Below are 17719 nucleotides of genomic sequence, written 5' to 3' on the forward strand. Positions count from 1 at the left end.
TGTATGCCTTCGTAAGGGAATAAGACCGCGTCCCTCCGCCCCTCAGAATGTATCGGAGGCAGGGCTGAAAAGCCCGAGGAGCGCCTGTATGGTGCGAGGAAGGTGAGACGTGGGCTTTGGTGTTTGTTGGCGTTTCTGTAGGACTGGCAGGGCTGTGAGGTCCCTTTCCTCAGCCTGCAGCAGGGCGTGGCGTTCTGCCCCTTAGCAGCCATAGCAACCTTCTGTCCTCAGAACAGCCCACTGTAAGGATGCCCAAAAGCTGAAAGTATGTGCTCTGAACAAGCAGAAAGTGCGGCTGTTTAGGTTGAGAAGGCTAATAAAGTGCAGTCATTTATCTTTTAGGAGTGGGCTGGGAGCATGCTGTGATAGGCTGGGGCACCAGGCTGGGCTGCTCTTTTTTTCCTCTTCAGCAGAGGCACAGTGGTGGTTTTGTGAGAAAAGCATCATCCCATCTGTGGTCAAGGCATGCAGAGATCTAAATTTTGTTGAAAGAATTAAGTTTATGTCTTAGTCTTTAAGATATCACTAGAAAGTGCCCCTTATTGCACCCCTAGCTGAGAACTTATGGAAATTTCCACATTCCCCCCTCACTCTTGCCCCATTGGAATGATAGTAGAGGAGCAGTATGCTTTGTGGGTTGTGTGAGAACATGGGCCTATAGCATGAGCTTTGGTACTTCAAGCACTCATGCTTAATGCTATCTGCTCTTCTATACCTCTGCAAATTTGCATGCAGTTTTTTGCAGTAATTTGTCAGATAGCAATGGCTTATAGCCACCGTAGTGTGTAAGTTGGTGTTTCTGTAACTTGAATCCCTCTTTTATTCTTGCTTATGCCCTTCAATCTCTTTACTTTAGATTCTCATAGTTTCATTCCAGACATATGGAGCAAATTCCTCTCTTTATGTGTGAAGTTAATTTTGTGTGGGTTTTTTGGGGGAACAAGAGGGCTGAATAGGGAAATCTCTCTTGGAAATAAGGAGTGTTAAGCTATTGAGGTTGAGTATGGCACATGGCTCCATCCAGTTGCAGATGGTATTTTTATAATCTCTATTGCTTTATTATGCTTTAAGAAACACTGTGCTCTTCAATACAGTTGCTTGTCATGTTGCTGTATACTTCCATCAGGTTTAATCACTGAGGAAGTGCTTTCCGAAGAAGTCATTTGGAATTCAAGCTTTTAGAAATATTGCTGGGACCACTGGCTGCAAGGAAGATAATTTATTTCAGTATTTGTGACTGAGATTGTGCTAATATTAACAAAGTAACTGTAGGGCAGGTTTGCTGTTCAATGTATTCCCCAAAGAAGAAAATAAACAATGACTTTTAGTGATTATTAGAGACATAAGTTATTTTATGTTAGTAACAGAATGAATTTTAATGTCAGGTGCTATGTCTGTAGTTCTGTTTTGCCTAAAACCAGGTTACAGGTTTAAACTGTGTATCTAAAATACGCTTTTCTTAAAAAGGTTGAAAATTTTCACTTACCTTTGGACACAGAAGAAAGCTGAATGTTTTGTTTCTGTCACTTCATAATGAAACAACTAATTTTTCATGAGGGTATTGAGAATATCACCTGCGTTTACTGGAATTTAGATTTATAACAGCTCTATTTTGCTATTTGTTTGCTGGTCATGTTGTCTTGCTAATAAAACTGGCTTCCATGCAGAGCCCTGCTATCTTTGTTTGTTTGCAATTTGATTGTTTCTGTTTTTGTTGCATGTGGTAATGGATTGCTGCTTACACAGTTTTGTCTATTTATGTAAAGAACAAGTGTGTGTTTGGTTCTTGGTTAATTGTTGCTATTGTTTGCTCAGTTGGTTTCTTTGTTTTCAGTGAGTGGATTTCATTCATACTGAAAATGGCAGGACCTGTAGTCTTACTGTAGCAAAGTTGGGTGTTTTTTGTTTGGTTGGTTTTTTTTGCAAGAGACAAATAGTGCAAAATCAGCATTTTTCCCCATGGCTGTTGCTGTGCTGAAGTTTTTGAAGCTTGATTTGATAGACCACAAACATTGTGGAGTGGTGGTTGTAAAGTGTTTTAGTTCTTGACCTCTGTGAAACTGCTAAAAATGGAAAAAAAATAAAAAATAAAAAAAATTGCTGTGATGAAGGCAATCACATCATGGAGAGAGGTGTAAGGACAGCATCCTCTCCTTGGTACCATCATGAGGCAAATTTGGACTGATCGTCTGGAGTTGAAGGTTTCTGTAATAATGTTGACAGTGACACCTAAAAATGTCCTCAATAGGAAACTTAGATTGAGAAAAGTCGATGACTGCAGACAGCACTGAGTTGACGCACAACAAAAATGTTTGGTGGGAGCTAAGATTATTGAGGAGCTACTTGACAGTTTATGTCATTAGAATTGTTCTGCTGGTTCAAATGTCAGCGTGATGTGGGCCTCAATATCATGAAGCGTTATTTCTGTGACCAGCAGCAATGAAATTGCACATAAAAAATTGTTCATTTGCAATCACAGATCACTTTGGGCTTTTACACTACTACGAGATGGGAACGTTTGATCCAAACATAAGACAAATGTGATCAGTATGTTGTAAGTAATGAAAGCTGGAAATAATCCTTTGTCCAAAATTTTAACAAATAAAATAATCAGAAGATTGGAAGCCAAGTTGAGTTAATCAAAGGTTATATTGACTGTGGTGTAAGGAGTTGAATGTTTGTTAAGAACAGGATAATATGGCTTCTTGTCAGGAGGAAATAATGTAGGAGCTTATCAGGAATGCTTACATGATATTAGATAATATTATTTATTTGCAGTGGTATTTGAAGTCTTTACTGACTTCGGTCAATGTAACTTGTGCTTTATAGTTTTGTTGGAAACTGCATTTAGGTTAATCCTTTTCTTTCCGTGTGGACAAGTCACAAGGAGAGTTTGGCTGAAGAGAAACGTATCTCTAGCATCAGTTTTGATTGTGACAGAATTAGCAGACACTCCCTGGAATGTCTGTGGACTGTACTGTGTCACTTTGGTCCTCTGATGCTGATCTTTCCTAGCATCGCTGTTAGTTTCCCAGTGCTTTTTAAATTTAATATGGATTTATATTGGCTATTTATATTGGTGTGTGACAGTAGGGGGGGTAGGGGGGAGATTGTCCAAAGGACAGTGTATTTTTTTTCTTCCTTTTTAATGCAGTTTCTGCCTTAATTGACTTCATGGCCATCATCTAGTTGCATGTACTGGAAAAGAAGAAGCAGTAGTTGTTAACATCTATCTTCATGCATTACTCTGAAACTAATGTAGTGCTTTCTCACATTAATACTTCACTAATCTCACTTTGTCGTGTAGCTAAGTTTTCTGTTGCCTGAAGAAAGAAATGTGTTCAGATTTATGAGAATTGTTCATAGGAGAGTCTCTGTCTTAGAAAGTAATTTCTGCTATGACAATGATTGAAAGAAGACTAAGAGAACAGTGGGCAATGCTGAAATGACTTCATAACCCCCAGCACCTTTTTTCTTTTTTAAAGAGTTTGATTCAAAGCATGGCAGATGGCATCGTGGTCTACTGGTTAATGCCTTAAGCCTTCACCTGTCTTAAAACAAGTGAACAATTAAATAAGCAAATGCCCTCAGGTCACTCTTCTATGTGGTCTTAGCCCAAAGATTAATGAGGAAAGTTAAGAAAATGAAGTTAAGAAATCTAATTCTAAAAACATAGGAAAGAACATAAACATAAAAAGTAGGAGTTATTAGAATAGAAAGGAGGCCACAATGTAAGGAATTGCACAGATTAATGTGATATGATGTTTAGCTTGTTTAGATTGTCCCGAGCCAAACAACTGAAGAAGTATTTACGGTTGTGTATAATGTATAATACATATTTCAGGGTATCTGTCATTACTTTTAGATAAAGTAATTGTAGTTGCACAGCTTAAGTTACGTATGGAAAAGAATTTGATTTGAATTTTGTTATTCACAGATAAAGCATGTCTGCTGTAGCTGAAACCATGGGAGACTTGCCTGTGAGAGACGTGGGTTCAACTCCATCTAGAATTGGAAGATTAGTAGGTTTGTACCAGCTGCTATGTATTACTGTTACAGACTTTGATCTATAGCTTCTTTAGGTTCTTTCTGAAAATGTTTTTGACATTCACGCTCAGAAAATTAAGTTCAAATAACATTGCAAATCTGGATTAAATTCTGAAAGGTAAAAGATACCATGACCCATTCTTTGTTCATGTTACTTGTTATAAGAGAGGCACTGCTGCAAGATGTTACGAACTGCATATTCTTCATCTTTCCTGGGAAAAAAGAGGGCGCTTTTGCTGAATTGAGAACAAGGCCAGACCCATTAAACAAAATGGGAACCAAAAGTAGGAAGTAATTCTGACATGCTACTAGGTTGCTATTAGAAAGGAATTACTGGATTCAGTCTTTTATCTGAGTGAATTTACAGAATTATGAGTTAATCTTTTCATGTTTTGAAACAATATGTTTACTTTGAAACATATTGCAAAGGGGTGGGAAGGGTCATCTTACATTTTACTGTCTTTGACAGTACCATGTTATTTGCTAGACTACTTCCTTTTTGTTGTTCAATAGATAACTAGTTTGCTGTGTCATTTTAATTACTTTTTTTATCTGTAAGAGGTGAGAAAAAAGTAATTAATATACCAATAACTGTGAAAAAAATAATCAACTCATACAAATGCAAAACATCGAATTACTTGGGAACTTCCAATCTTCAATATTTCAAAATGAGAGACTGGATTATGTGTTGTTGAAGTACATGACACATATTGAAAGTAATCTTAATTTATGTTGGTTTGATTGAATCAGCATCTGCACGAAATGTTAAAGCTCGGCGAGCTGTGTCACAATTCAGTCGGAAGGAGCTGGAAGATAAATATCTTTGTTTACGTGATGAGAACATCTTACTTAAACAGCATGCAAATAAGCAAGAGGAAACAATTAAAAGGTATGAGCTTTATTTTTTTTAATTTTGGTTTTATTTCAGTTCAGAGTAACTATTTTGCTACTTAAGATATTAATTGTCAACAAAATTACAATTGTGCTGATTTTTTTCTCAGAATGCTCTTTAAAGTGATCTCTCAAAGCTTCATATTCCCTTCTGCCCAATGGAATCTTCATGTAGTGCATTCTACAATCTTTATTCTGTGAACTTATTTTTTCCTAATTAATGGAAATTGTACAAGGTATAGATGAAACATATGGAAGTAATGTTATCGTGCCAACGTATCAGGTCTTATAGACATGCTTGAGGATTGAAGAGGGTTTAGTCAAAAGAAGAGTTCACCTTTAGCACTGTCAAGAAGTACTGAAGAAAGACAGGATGGGCATGAATGATGGTAAAGGTCAATCAATTTAGGAGGATGAGAGATTTCTATTAGAAGAAGAAAAGTGAAGTAGATCTCATGTTTCAAAAGGAGACGTGAACTTACAAAAAAAAGCAGATGTTCTTGTGTATTGTTTGTATTGCTTCACTATTGTTAATTTGTGTTATGACAGTTAAAGAAATAAATGTAGATGTAAAGTTTGGATGTTTTGATGATGTACTTTTCAATTAAATAAATATGGAAATTGGTTTCACTGCTTCCTTAGTATTGTTAGCTGTAGTCTGTTGGGAATGTGAGCACTAATATAAATACAAAACTGTCTCCTTCACTTTTGACTGATATCTCAGTAATATTTTTGTTGTTAGAACTGTAAAGGGTTTTTCTATACGTCTTCAACAGAGACTTTGAACAAGTAATATAGAAGCATCAATGTTTTCTCTCCATATATTGGTCTTCTTAGCAAAGTTGCTTAATCTTGTTCACAAGTGAGATGTTCACAGAGAAATTAGTATATGAATTACTACTACCTTGTCTTTATGGTCTGAGAAGAAAATCCTGGGCTGTTTTTTGGAGAGATGAGAACTGAGATGCATTCTGAAATGAGATCTATGTCATTCAGTTCTCAATGAAGAAATTACTTGACTAGGATGATATGGAACAAAAGACTTCATTTTTAACTTTTAATTCTGCTTAGCAAATGGAAAGAAGGAGAGCTGTATATTATGATCAGTGAGCTATCCAGAAATTACAATTGGAGCCTCCAGTTATACACCAATCATAGCGTAAAAAATTTTATACTGATTCATAATATCGGTACCTTTAACCTTTTATCATTTTGTTAACCTCAAAGTGCCTTTACAAATATGGTTGGCAATTCTTTCTTCAGGATAAGAGAGACCTTTGCTGAAGCCCTAGGTAGCATCGCATGTGTGATACCATTGTACACAAACTTATATAAACATCTTCCAGTTGATTTGCTAAGATTTAATGCTGTACAAGCTATCTCAGTCTAGGTTCAGCAGAACTCTGTGTTGTGTTCATGTGTGCCATTCTTGAGATAATTAACATTTAGTAAACCTAAGATATCTTCTGGTCTGAAGCTAATGAATTCCTGAAAGGGCATCTGGAGATACTGCCACTTCCTTTAATCATTGTTTTATACTATTTTATTATTTTGTACCTTTTTAATGTCTGAAAGGTTCCTTCCTGTTGATTTCAGTAGTCTCTGAGTCAAGATCAAATAGACTAGCTTAACTTCCATCTTTTTCATTAGCCTAGTATAAAATACAACATGGTGGAGCGATGGTGGAATGATTTGTTTGCTCATTCCAAATAGCATGTCCAGTGTTTCTGTTAAATGGTTTACCAACAGCACTCATCTACTTAGGTAAAATTACACAGAATGTCCAGATTGGAATGTCTGAACAAATAATTTAAGGCACAAAGAGTCCAGAATTCTCAATATTGTTTTTGTATCGATCACCAGAGAGGAATCAATTCCTTAAGCTGAATTTCTCTCCCAGCATCTCTCATGCCCCAGAACCCTTTTGTATCTAGAAGCTTGTAATGAATTTGCAGTAGAAATACACTGGGGAAAAAAAAAATAACAGAACAAACAAACAAACAAACAAAAAACACAAACCAAAAAAACCTGTTTACAGGCAGGTAATGTTCTGCGACATCCTAAAGTTATTACAGGATTTTTGTTTCACTTTTGTTCTTTTAAATAGAAGCTCCTGTCCACAAGTATACTATTCTTTAAATAAATGAAGTGTGTCCTTATTTTCAGTTTTCTTTCTGAGCCTGCAGAAATAAATTCTCTGTAAACTAGAGACTAGTTGAAGATGTGTGACCAATTTTGTAATGTCTTGAACTTGTCTTTCTCATCAAAGCCACCTTTTCTTTCTTTATATGCCAAGTTTTTTCCATTCAGTGTTGGGTATGTTTTCTGTTTTTGTATATTACATCACCTCCACGTGCCCTCTCTCCCTTTTGTTCTAGCTTACCAGTGTTTGTCAAAACTAAAGGAAATCAAAGGTACAACTCTTGAGATGCCAAAAGCAAAATTTGTATTCTTTTAAAGACAAATAAAATCCATACCCTCTGTATCTACTTATATTCTTCAGCAAACCGTTCCTTCTCTGAAGCACAGTGGTAATATTTACTGAATTGAGTATGGTAATATCAAATATTTAGTCTTTTTTTTGAGTACTTTCTTAAATATTTCCACCTATGCTTTTTAATAGTTTAAGAACTGACATATGTATTTAAATCCTAAAATACTATAAATGATCGATCTTTGGAATGTTGCATATTACTAGCATTCTTTCAATATTTGAATGTTTTGTGGAATTGCAGCTTTTATAGTTTGGCCCACCACATCCAAAATCTGTAACTTTACTTAACAGCATGCAGAGGTTCCTATATAAGGTCATGCGTTAAAAATTACATTTAAGGAGCATATGGAGTAAATATGTGTCCTCCCTTTACTAACCTTAAATGATAAGCCTTAGGAAACTGTTATTTGTCAGTGCTATAAAGCAGATTGCTGCACAGTGGTTTCAATTATCTTCAAAGAGTTCTTCACAGGCAGTAATAGTTATATCAAAACCTGAAATTTATTATTCAGGTTCTATGCTGAAATCTTCACAGTGATTATGTTCTTTTCAACAGAATGCTTTTTATGCTGACTTTTCACATTCTTTTTCATCTTTTTTATTATTTTCCCCAGAATGGCCACCAGGTTAATACGGCTTGTTAAAGAGAAAAAAGGAATGAGCAGGTTGGTGGCAGCCCCAAGCGGCTGGGTCGTACTGTGGAGCTGGAAGGGATGACTGAGCGTTTGCAGGGGAGAGTTCATGATCTTGAGAAACAAAATGAGATCCTCCGCAGCAAACTCGTTTCAAACAAACAGCAGCCCCATATTCAAAGCCGTAGGCCTGTTCAGTACAAATACGCTCAGTCTCATAATAGCCCTGGACTCAAAAATGCAAGTGGTGCTGCTGGCACACCGGAACACACAAAGAAAGGTAAAATTCATGTGTACTGAGCATAGTGTTTTATATACGTAACACCAATTATTGCTGAACTGAAGCAAGAGTATGTCTTTTTCTGTATATCAGTGTACATTAGTACTTGCAGACAGAAATATCACTGTTTTTTCCTTTTTCATGTATTTATAGCAATCATGATAACTTGTTTGTGTTTTAAGTCTTTATTTTGAGAATCCACAGTAGTAGGGGTGAAACAAAAGTACAAATTTGAAAATAAAGTAGTTATCAAACACGTTTCCTAATAGTTAAAATTGAGAGACATTACTATAATATCTCTAAATGTCTTATAAAAGTATTATATGAAAATGTTTAGCATTCTCGTAACAAAGTTTTACGCCTGTAGTTTGTTTGCACATTATTTGCCTCTTAATTTCAAGGTTTGTTCTCATCTTTTTATACGTGTGCACAGCTCTGTGGACTTTGGGGGGAAAAAAAATCTACTACATGTGTGGACTTCCGAAAGCAAATACCACAGTGCAGCCATCATTGATGATGCTTTTTAATTTCAAGACTTACTGGCTATGGTTGCCTCATTCTCAGTTATTTACTTCTGATAACTATGGTTGGAAATTTCACTTCACAACTTTTCTGTTTCTATAAGAATATTTGCAGAAGGAGTTGTACTGAGAGTTGTTTTGTTTTGTTTTTAATATTAATAAAAGGTCAATTTATTGGCCCAGATTTGGAATTTCCAAGTTAGCAGAATTGGCTCCTGAACTTCCCCAGACTATGAATTCGGCTGATGGCCACTTATGTGCTTTTTTCCATCTATCCTTGCCACTGGTCTTTATTTTGGTTATCTTGATTATTCAAGAAGCCCAAACTGCAAACACTCATCATGTTTTTATAAAGTTATTGAAAAGCAATGAGCTCTACCACTGTGAATTTGAATATAAGGGAATATATAATAATAATATAGTTGACAAATTTTACACTTAATATTCTCTCTTTTTTTCCTCAAAATAAGATAGTTGAAATATGATAAATTTACTCAGGCCCAACGCTAGCAGGGAAAGATGGGTTACTTGCTTTGAGGATTGAAGAGCAAGTGTTGATTGATTATGTTGTGAGGATTTCTCTTGGCATAAGAACAGATCCAACTCAAGTGATTTCAAGTACATTTTCAATTGCTGTTCTTTGAAAATACCATCTCAGTTCTCTGTCTTTCAAACCTCCAAAGAAAAGTATTTCAAGACCTTTTTTAACATCTCTCTTTACCAGTGTATACTGTGTTGCCTGCGGTTGAAATGTTACAGCAGCTATGATTGCTGGTACTCTAATTATCTCTCTATGTGAATTTCACAAGAAAATGCTTTTTATGGCATCTATAGAGATGTTTTAAGTGTTCCTACTCTAGGCATTATATTTTTCTGCAAGATACTTTTTCATTTGACATCACAGAAATTTCTTTCCTTTCTTATTAGGAAAGAGTGTGCAGTATTTAGAAGTGAAACCACCCCAGTCTCCTCCCCGAGGATGCGGCCAGGTTATGCTCGAGGGTGCAAGAGCCAAAATAAGAAATTTGTATGATATTCATATTTTTTCATTTCTGTTATTACAACTCTTAGAAATTGTGGTTTTCTTGAGGAAAAAATTACACTCTTCTGAAGTTACCACTTCGCAAAAGAAAATGAAATTGTTCAACTTCAGTGCTAACAAAAATTCTTTTTATCATCATGACATTCTTTCCCTAAAACTTATGGAGCTACATGTCATTGATAGAATGGAATTTACTGTTGTTTGAGTTGCACTGATGTTAACATAGTCTCTGTGTTTAGCCCGAATTGAGCAGCTAGATTTTATTTTTAAAATATTTTTATATATACTAGTATGTTGTATGAAAAAATCTTTAGTAATTTTATAGAAGGGCCTAGAAGTGACTCCTTATCCTATACTAATCACTTTGAGTACTAGGAAAGCAAGAGCTGTTTAAGACTGCCAGGAATCTAGGTGTTCACAGCAGTTTTTCTCTAATTGTTTAAACTCTAATGGGGAAAAAAATAAGTGTTACAATGCCAAAAACATTCAGATAGCATTTCTTTCTGATATTTCAATTCACACAGTTGGGGGGGGAAAAAAAAAAACCATAGTTGCTCTAACTTTAGGGTGGAGCAGCCAAATGCAAGAGTGTGACCAAAAAACTATATGATACTTTTTGTGTCTACAATTGGTGTATGAGGTAAAGAAGAACTGTAGCTTATGCTTCAAAAGCTTTAGAGTACAGAAAAATATTTATTTATTTATTTATATGCTTACCTGATTTTGGAACACAGTATACTTGTTCTGGCAGGGAAACTGTGATTGATTCCCAAAGGGAGCGCATTGAGGAACTGGAGCATCTTAGAGAGTTACTTGGGACTCAGCTGAGAAAGAAAGAACAAGAAATTGAAGAATCTGCCCTACATCTTAAAGAGCAACAGGCAGCAAGCCAAAGGTACTGTGAAAAATGAAAGTCTCCATGATTAGAGTATGTGCTTTATTCATTTCTTTTTTTTTTTTTTAATGGAACTAAGTTACATAATATTTTACCAAATGACTGTGTATAGTTCTAAGCTAGGAGAAAGTTATGATAATGCTTTGTGATGATTGTTTTTTGCTTGATTTTTTTCTTTTAAACAAATGATCAAATAATTTAATACTTAACATTTTAGAGAATCAATTTCCAGCTGAGTCAGATTAAATTGAAATTGAGATCATTAAACTTTGTTCATCTGTCAGTTCTTCAACACAAGCCTGAGAAACTTCTCAATATAATTTCATAGTAATTTAATGTTCATTAATACTCTTTTGTAACAGTAAAAAAAGTAATGGCCTTGTTAGCTTAGGTTAGTGAATTGTTTGGCATAGGTTAGTGAATTTTTGATGGAATGTGCTATACCTGTATTGTGAAACAAACTCAGATAAATGTTCTTGTCTCACAGTAAAGTGTCTGAATTTAATCTCTTCTCTCACTCTTTCTTCTTCCAGTTTTATAACAATTTGTGCAGAATTGTGTAACTTTAGATATATTTGCTTTCCTCCTACTGTTCTAAATTCAACCTGCTACTTTTGTGTTAAGAATCAAATAGGGTCCAGTTCTGTTCCTTCTTCATTAGATGTCAATGAAAGTTTTACTTGGATATGAGGGAGACATATAATAACGTGATCCCCTAGGAAGGCAAAAGTAACTATATGTGAGCATTCTTTTGTGCATCAGTAATGTCACATAAACCAAACTTGATAACAGATATGTTAAGTTCTTAAGAGTTGCTTTGTCTGGCTGAAGACACTAAGAAAGCTGAAAAATGTCTATTAGCATCCAGAAGGGTGTGTCCCTCATAATTTCACTGCTAGAATAGTTAATGTAAAGCTATTAATTCCCATGTTTTTCAAGTCTTATTGTTTACACTGAGTGAATCATAGCTGTTACACTGTTCTCAACGGGTTTATGTGTAATTATAGTTACCTGTAGAAATTATCTTTAGGTTTTCATTAGCTTTCATTCTTGAAAATCCCGTGTTATTAAGAACAGGCTGCATTAGTGGTTTCACTCAAATAAACACAAGAATGACAAAAAAAAGTCTAATCTTTGCATCAACACACAAGTTTTTGAATAGTGCTATGAAGAAAAACTGGAAATTCAGGTAACTGGTAAGGTCCTCTTATTTTGCTTTTATAGAATGTCTTTCAGTTTTTCTACAGTTGGCAACTTTTCCTTGTATCTTCTTAGAATACACTTGGCTGTCATCTAGTTAACTCCTCAGAGACAGTGTTAATTTGTTATAATTATTTAGAAACTGTCAGATGCTAACAGAAAGATGCTTTCTCCAGTTTTCCTGTATGTAACTTCCAAACTTTAGGAAAACATTCTTTATTCTGCTAGCTGATTATGAAATGGTTGTGATTTAAATAACTGAATGATTTTTTTATGTAGTAAAGCAGCTACAGTTGATACTCGTGGATTTATCAGCAATAAGGGATTATTTTGAGTCCTGTAAGTGAAAGAAGTCCATTAATATTTTGAAGTTATCTTTGCTCATCCAGGTTTCTTGACTACAATTTCTATATAACACAAGAATGACATAACAATACATTGCAATACTTGCAACCTACTGTAGGGAACCTGCTTTAGCAAGGGCATTGGTCTTTATGATTCCCAGAGGTCTCTTCCAATCCCTACAATTCTGTATGATTGTGTGAATTTAGCTGTTACACAACATACACCTTGAGTTGATTATTGTAACACATCTGCAGCCAGTATTTATTTCAGTATTTCATTAGTGACTCTTTGGACTTTGTTTCAGAAAAATGAATTCTGGCTTAATTCTAAATCAAGGAACTTGAGTTAGAACACTAACTCTAACTTGTGGATTGTTAGACTAAACATTTTCTTAAGTACAGACTTCAACTGCATTTAGCATTTAGTTTCCAAATTAAAAGTGACCAGAAACCATTATGATCTCATGATTTGTTGTCTGTGATATACAGTGTGTTAGTTAAAACTTTCAGTCTCAATAATCACAGTTTACCAGCAGTGAGCTTCAGTACCTTAGTTTCTCGTGCTAATTTCCACAAATCATTTTCAGAACCTGAAATGCATTAGTAAAACAGGTATTTGGCATTTACATGTGTTTGTGTTTTTTAGGTTTTTGACTACTTTTGCTGCTTCTTCTGTAAAAATAAGAAAGCTTTGTCAGGTTTTTTATTCCTTTGACTTTTTTTTTTTTTGGCTACAAGGTTGTTCTGGAGTTGCACTTGCTACACTTTAAGATTTCTAGGCAGGAGTATCATTTGATGTATGCTGACTTCAGTGTCTGAATTATAACATTGCAATCCTAGGCTAAAATGTGGGACATGTTAGCCTCATTGTATTTATATTGTTTTGAGAGACTGCAGCATGTATATGGCACTTCTAAATTGTATCAATTATCAAAACAACTTTAATTTGTGTTTCCATATCAGATTTCTTATACTGAACCTATTTTCCTAAAGATCATGATGTTTTTGTCATTTGGGATTAGCTCTATTAGCTAGACAAACAAATACAGACTTTTATATTGGCATTTAAATAATCTCAGTAACATATGTATGCTTACAGCTCTTGATACCATTGTTTTTGTTTTCTACAAATATGCTTTCAGTAAATATAAGGTGTTTCTAAAAGGTAATTGTTTTTTCTCTCTTTATCTTTCACTTCCTTTAAGGGACAAGAGATAAGGGAAAGAACAATAATGTATGTCAGTATATGAGCTTGTTACTTCCCAAGTGTTGTAAAACAAAAGGGTACTGCATATTGGTGTTCTATTCTTTACTTCTCTTCTTGGGAGTCCTGTCTTGCTCTTTGGTGTAGTTGTGGTTAAACACTATTAGCCTAGAAGCCTTTTGCTTACTTTGCCAGATGGAGTGTATGTGAGCCTGAAAAGTATATCTGTGGTATTCTTTATGTTTGTTTTTCTTGTTCTGAATGTGATTAGGAGAATGTTTGAGATTTGCTAGTCCCATTTGAAAGAACTGTCAGGACTCTTTAAGAGCAATCTTGGTTTTGTATCAATGTCCTGCTCATATGGAAGTAAAGACTAGATGCAAGAGATGTGGTTTAATTAGACCTCGATTTTATTAGCTTAGCCATCTGGGAATTACTGGCATAAATTTGTACAATGCTGGTCAAGATTCTTTAATTAATCATTTCCTTCTGTTGAAGGTTGCTATTGGACTCCTATTTCCACACAGCTGGTCCCCAGTCTATTGTTGGGATCCTACTCTATTGTTTTAATCCAAAGGATATGAGGCCTGGAAAAGATTGTCTTCATTGTTCTGCAAATATCAACCCCAAACTTAAGACCTAGTATTTTAAAGTTACTTTCTCATAACTGCATTTCAATTTCAGTCTTTTAATCTAGTTTTTAAATGAAGTTTAGAGTGGAAAGACAAAGTTTATATTCCTTATTTCTGTGCTTGTGGCAGAAAGTATGTTAGAGCTAAATCAGCATGCTCATTAATCAAGGGTATTGCTACAAAAGGGCACCAGTTTGTTTTCATTTTCTGACTTCATCTGCAGATATGTCTTTGTGTCTCCTGGATCTGCAGCAGAACTTTTGTCTTTTAGGGCAGTAGAGAAAATATTGAATGAGTGATCATGGTGCAGCTTTATTCTTGTAGGTTATTTTTTAAATTTTGAGGAAAATATTACCTGTATTAGAGAAAGGTAACATTGTCTTTTAAATCCTTATTTATCTCCTATTTTAAACCACTCTAGAAAATGTGGGAAGATGTTATGGGACTTATAAATTAAGTCAGCTACCTGGGAGGGACTTAGCCATGTGGATAATCAGTTCGTCTTCTGTTCTGTTTTGTGACTTCATTTATGGAAAACCAAAATAATCTTCCTCAATTAACTTCCTTAACTAACTAAATCTGGAATGATTTTGTTCTTAAACAGCGTGCTCCTTGTCATGTAGCTTCCTGCGATAAATATTATTACAATTCTAAGAATGGAACTGATCCCAATAAAAAGTAATTTTTCTCTTCTGAGTTTAAATAAGTTACTGATAATATCAGTACCCAAAACCTATTTAAATCAAGTAGTGCTTCATTCATTGTTGAAAAAATAGTTAATGTTGATTGTCAGGAGCCATGGGGTTTACATCTGTACATCATAAATTTCTCTATCATCTGCTCCTTTTTTTACTTAAAAGAGGAAAAAAAAAAAAAAAGACCCTCAGCTTAAAAAAAAGAAGGGGGAAAAAAGGAAAAGAAAAAGCCTTTGAAGGCATCGGAGCCTTTTGTTTGATGTGTGGAACAAGATTAATAAAAATGTGCCACTACATTAGCTTTTAAATAGCTAGCATGAGACAATACTGCTGTCTATACTCACCATAACTTTAATTTATGTAGATAACATGTTTTAGGCACATGATTGTCTTAGTATTGTGTTAGTGTTTCTTGGGGATTTCTGAGTATGTTTATCTCCTGTGTAAGGACAATTAACTTGGCAATGCCAAAACACAATAAACTTTGATATTTTAAAGCAAAAGAGGAAAGTATTTTGCATTCTCAGCTGGTTTACAGATGTATAAATTTTTTGTCTGTTTTCTTGCTCCCATGTGGCATTATGACAATTCCTCCAATATACCTAAAACAAATAAATATTGGACGAGAAAGTACCTTTCAAATGATCAAGATTTGTTCTGATTTTCTATTTGTAAAAATAAGAATTGATTTTTCTTCCTGTACTTGAAGAAACTGCAAAAGAGTCTGCTTTCACTGTTTGAAGTAAAGGATAACTTTAGAAATAAGTATTTATTTAAATTGAATGTAATTTTAAAGTTTTATTATTAAGTGGATTCTCAAGTTAATCTTAGAATTGCGATGATATAGAACATCTATGTGGATATTAAATGATTCTCATATAGTTAAAGTCACCTGCAACGTGTTTAGAGTGCTGTTCTTTAGGTGTTAGCAGTGTGAATTGCTAAGTCAGTTTTCTTAACAGTATTTCATAGGTGTAAACTGTAAGAGAAAATTCCATAAAATGGTAACAATTGCTTTGAAGGGTGGGAAAGAATTGATTGGAAAACAATCTCTAGGTTATGGATTGTTTTCTTTTTCTGTAATACGTAGTGTATGATAAAATCAACATCTCTGTATATTGATTGCTCCTATGATATCCTGAATTACTTAAATTCTTTAACATAAATCATAGAAGACAAAGTTAAGTTGGCTCCCACATGCTAGATCTTCTCTCAAATGTATTTTAGAAAGTTGATTTCCATGATATCAACTTAACAAGACAAAAATAATGGGACGTCATTTTGTCATCTTCAAGCTCATGATGTGTTTCTTTTTAATACAATTTTGAAGGTCGAACATTCGGGACAATATGGAAATGATTAAGGTCCGTAGACAGCTGTTTGAGAAAAGCAATGCTCTTTCAACTATGGAAAGAAAATTTCTCCAGCTTCAAGAGGTAATTATGATTTGAACAGTGACATTGCATTACTCTCATATGATCATGGTTTAATGGAAGATAAGTATACACATTTCTCGATTCCAAGTTATTGCTGAATACACAAAATTTATGAAAACATCATCAGAAAATGCAAGATCCTAGTGATATGATATTTTTCTGCTTCTTCATAAATGTATTAACAGAATTGTGTATGCTTGCAGGGAGTTCATTTTTGATGTATGCACATTTCAATTGGTAAAGCTGAATAATATGTTTGCCTTTAATCAGCCAAAAAGTTGTGAAACTGTGGGATGTTAAGAGCCTAAAATTGTTTTCCATGTAGTGATATTTAAGTTCAGGTTGCTACCGAACATTTTTGTAGTTTTGTTGTTAAAGAATTTTAATGTAACCAGTTGAATGAAGGAAATTTAGTAATCTTCATACAAGAACAAAGGACTCTGAAACTATCTGGCTTAAATATTTGATTATCATAGAATCAGAATTGCTCAGGTTGGAAAAGACCTTCAAAATCATCAAGTCCAACCACAACCTAACCATATTACCCTAACTTTAACACTGCTGAATTATGTCCCTGAGCACCACCATCCATGTAACTAATTGCAGACTGAACATTTGGGATTTTATGATTTGTAATGTGGAATATGCTAATCAATGCAACTAAAATTTAAATGCTATAAAGAGTTAATTCTCTGGGACAATCAATACAACTGTTTCTTTTGTGCAGTATTTCTAGGAGGTATATATTCATTTTCTGTAAAGGATTTATTTCATATTGAAGTATGTTTCCCTAAGGAATGCAATTTTAGACTAGAAACATTAAACTAAAATTATCATCCCAGTTGTTACCATGACTGGAATCATGGGATATTTTCAGGGAGAACTAAATAGAAAACAGCTTTGGCGTCATCAAAGTGAAATGCTGACAGCACTGTCAGGTATAGAAGAATACCCAAGAAAATAATGCATCGAGGGGGAGGAGTAGGGAAGTTAGAGTTTATGAAGGAAGTTAATGCAAAACCATGAGTAGAGGCACAGATGCAGAAGAATGAAGTTGAAGCAAGGAGATTTTACTGGAGGATGTTTTCAAAGGTTTTAATGAGAAGTTTTAAAAAAATAAGTAGATCGAGAACTGCTAACTGAGGGAGATTCAGAATCAGCTGGAAGTTGAAATCAAGACCTTGACTGCTGGATTTGTTTTCAACAGTTTTGGAAATTAAGGGAAGCGATGAGAGTGAAGTGGTCTGGGAAAGGCAGTATTTTTTTGTTTGCTTGTTTTTTCTTCCTGTACATGTAGTGAGTTGAGTTATTGAAATGGTGAAGATAAAAATATGAAAAAATTGAATGAGATATGGGAAAGACAAGTTCACCTAGACACTTGGAAACATAGTGATTTCAAGGACCAA

At 34.6% G+C, this 17719-nt stretch overlaps 1 protein-coding gene across 1 annotated transcript in view; it reads left to right on the forward strand.

Annotated features, from left to right (window-relative positions):
• Positions 1-17719, forward strand: part of LOC104909305 (protein fantom-like) — a 30734-nt gene continuing 13015 nt past the window's right edge. The window contains 8 exon segments of the mRNA XM_010717999.3: positions 1-102; positions 3938-4026; positions 4798-4936; positions 8047-8078; positions 8081-8344; positions 9793-9892; positions 10659-10802; positions 16208-16313. Of these exon segments, the coding sequence (XP_010716301.1) occupies positions 3945-4026; positions 4798-4936; positions 8047-8078; positions 8081-8344; positions 9793-9892; positions 10659-10802; positions 16208-16313 (867 nt within the window). The 5' untranslated portion in view covers positions 1-102; positions 3938-3944.

Source organism: Meleagris gallopavo, chromosome 13, assembly GCF_000146605.3.
Source record: "Meleagris gallopavo isolate NT-WF06-2002-E0010 breed Aviagen turkey brand Nicholas breeding stock chromosome 13, Turkey_5.1, whole genome shotgun sequence".
Classification (NCBI taxonomy): Eukaryota; Metazoa; Chordata; class Aves; order Galliformes; family Phasianidae; genus Meleagris; species Meleagris gallopavo.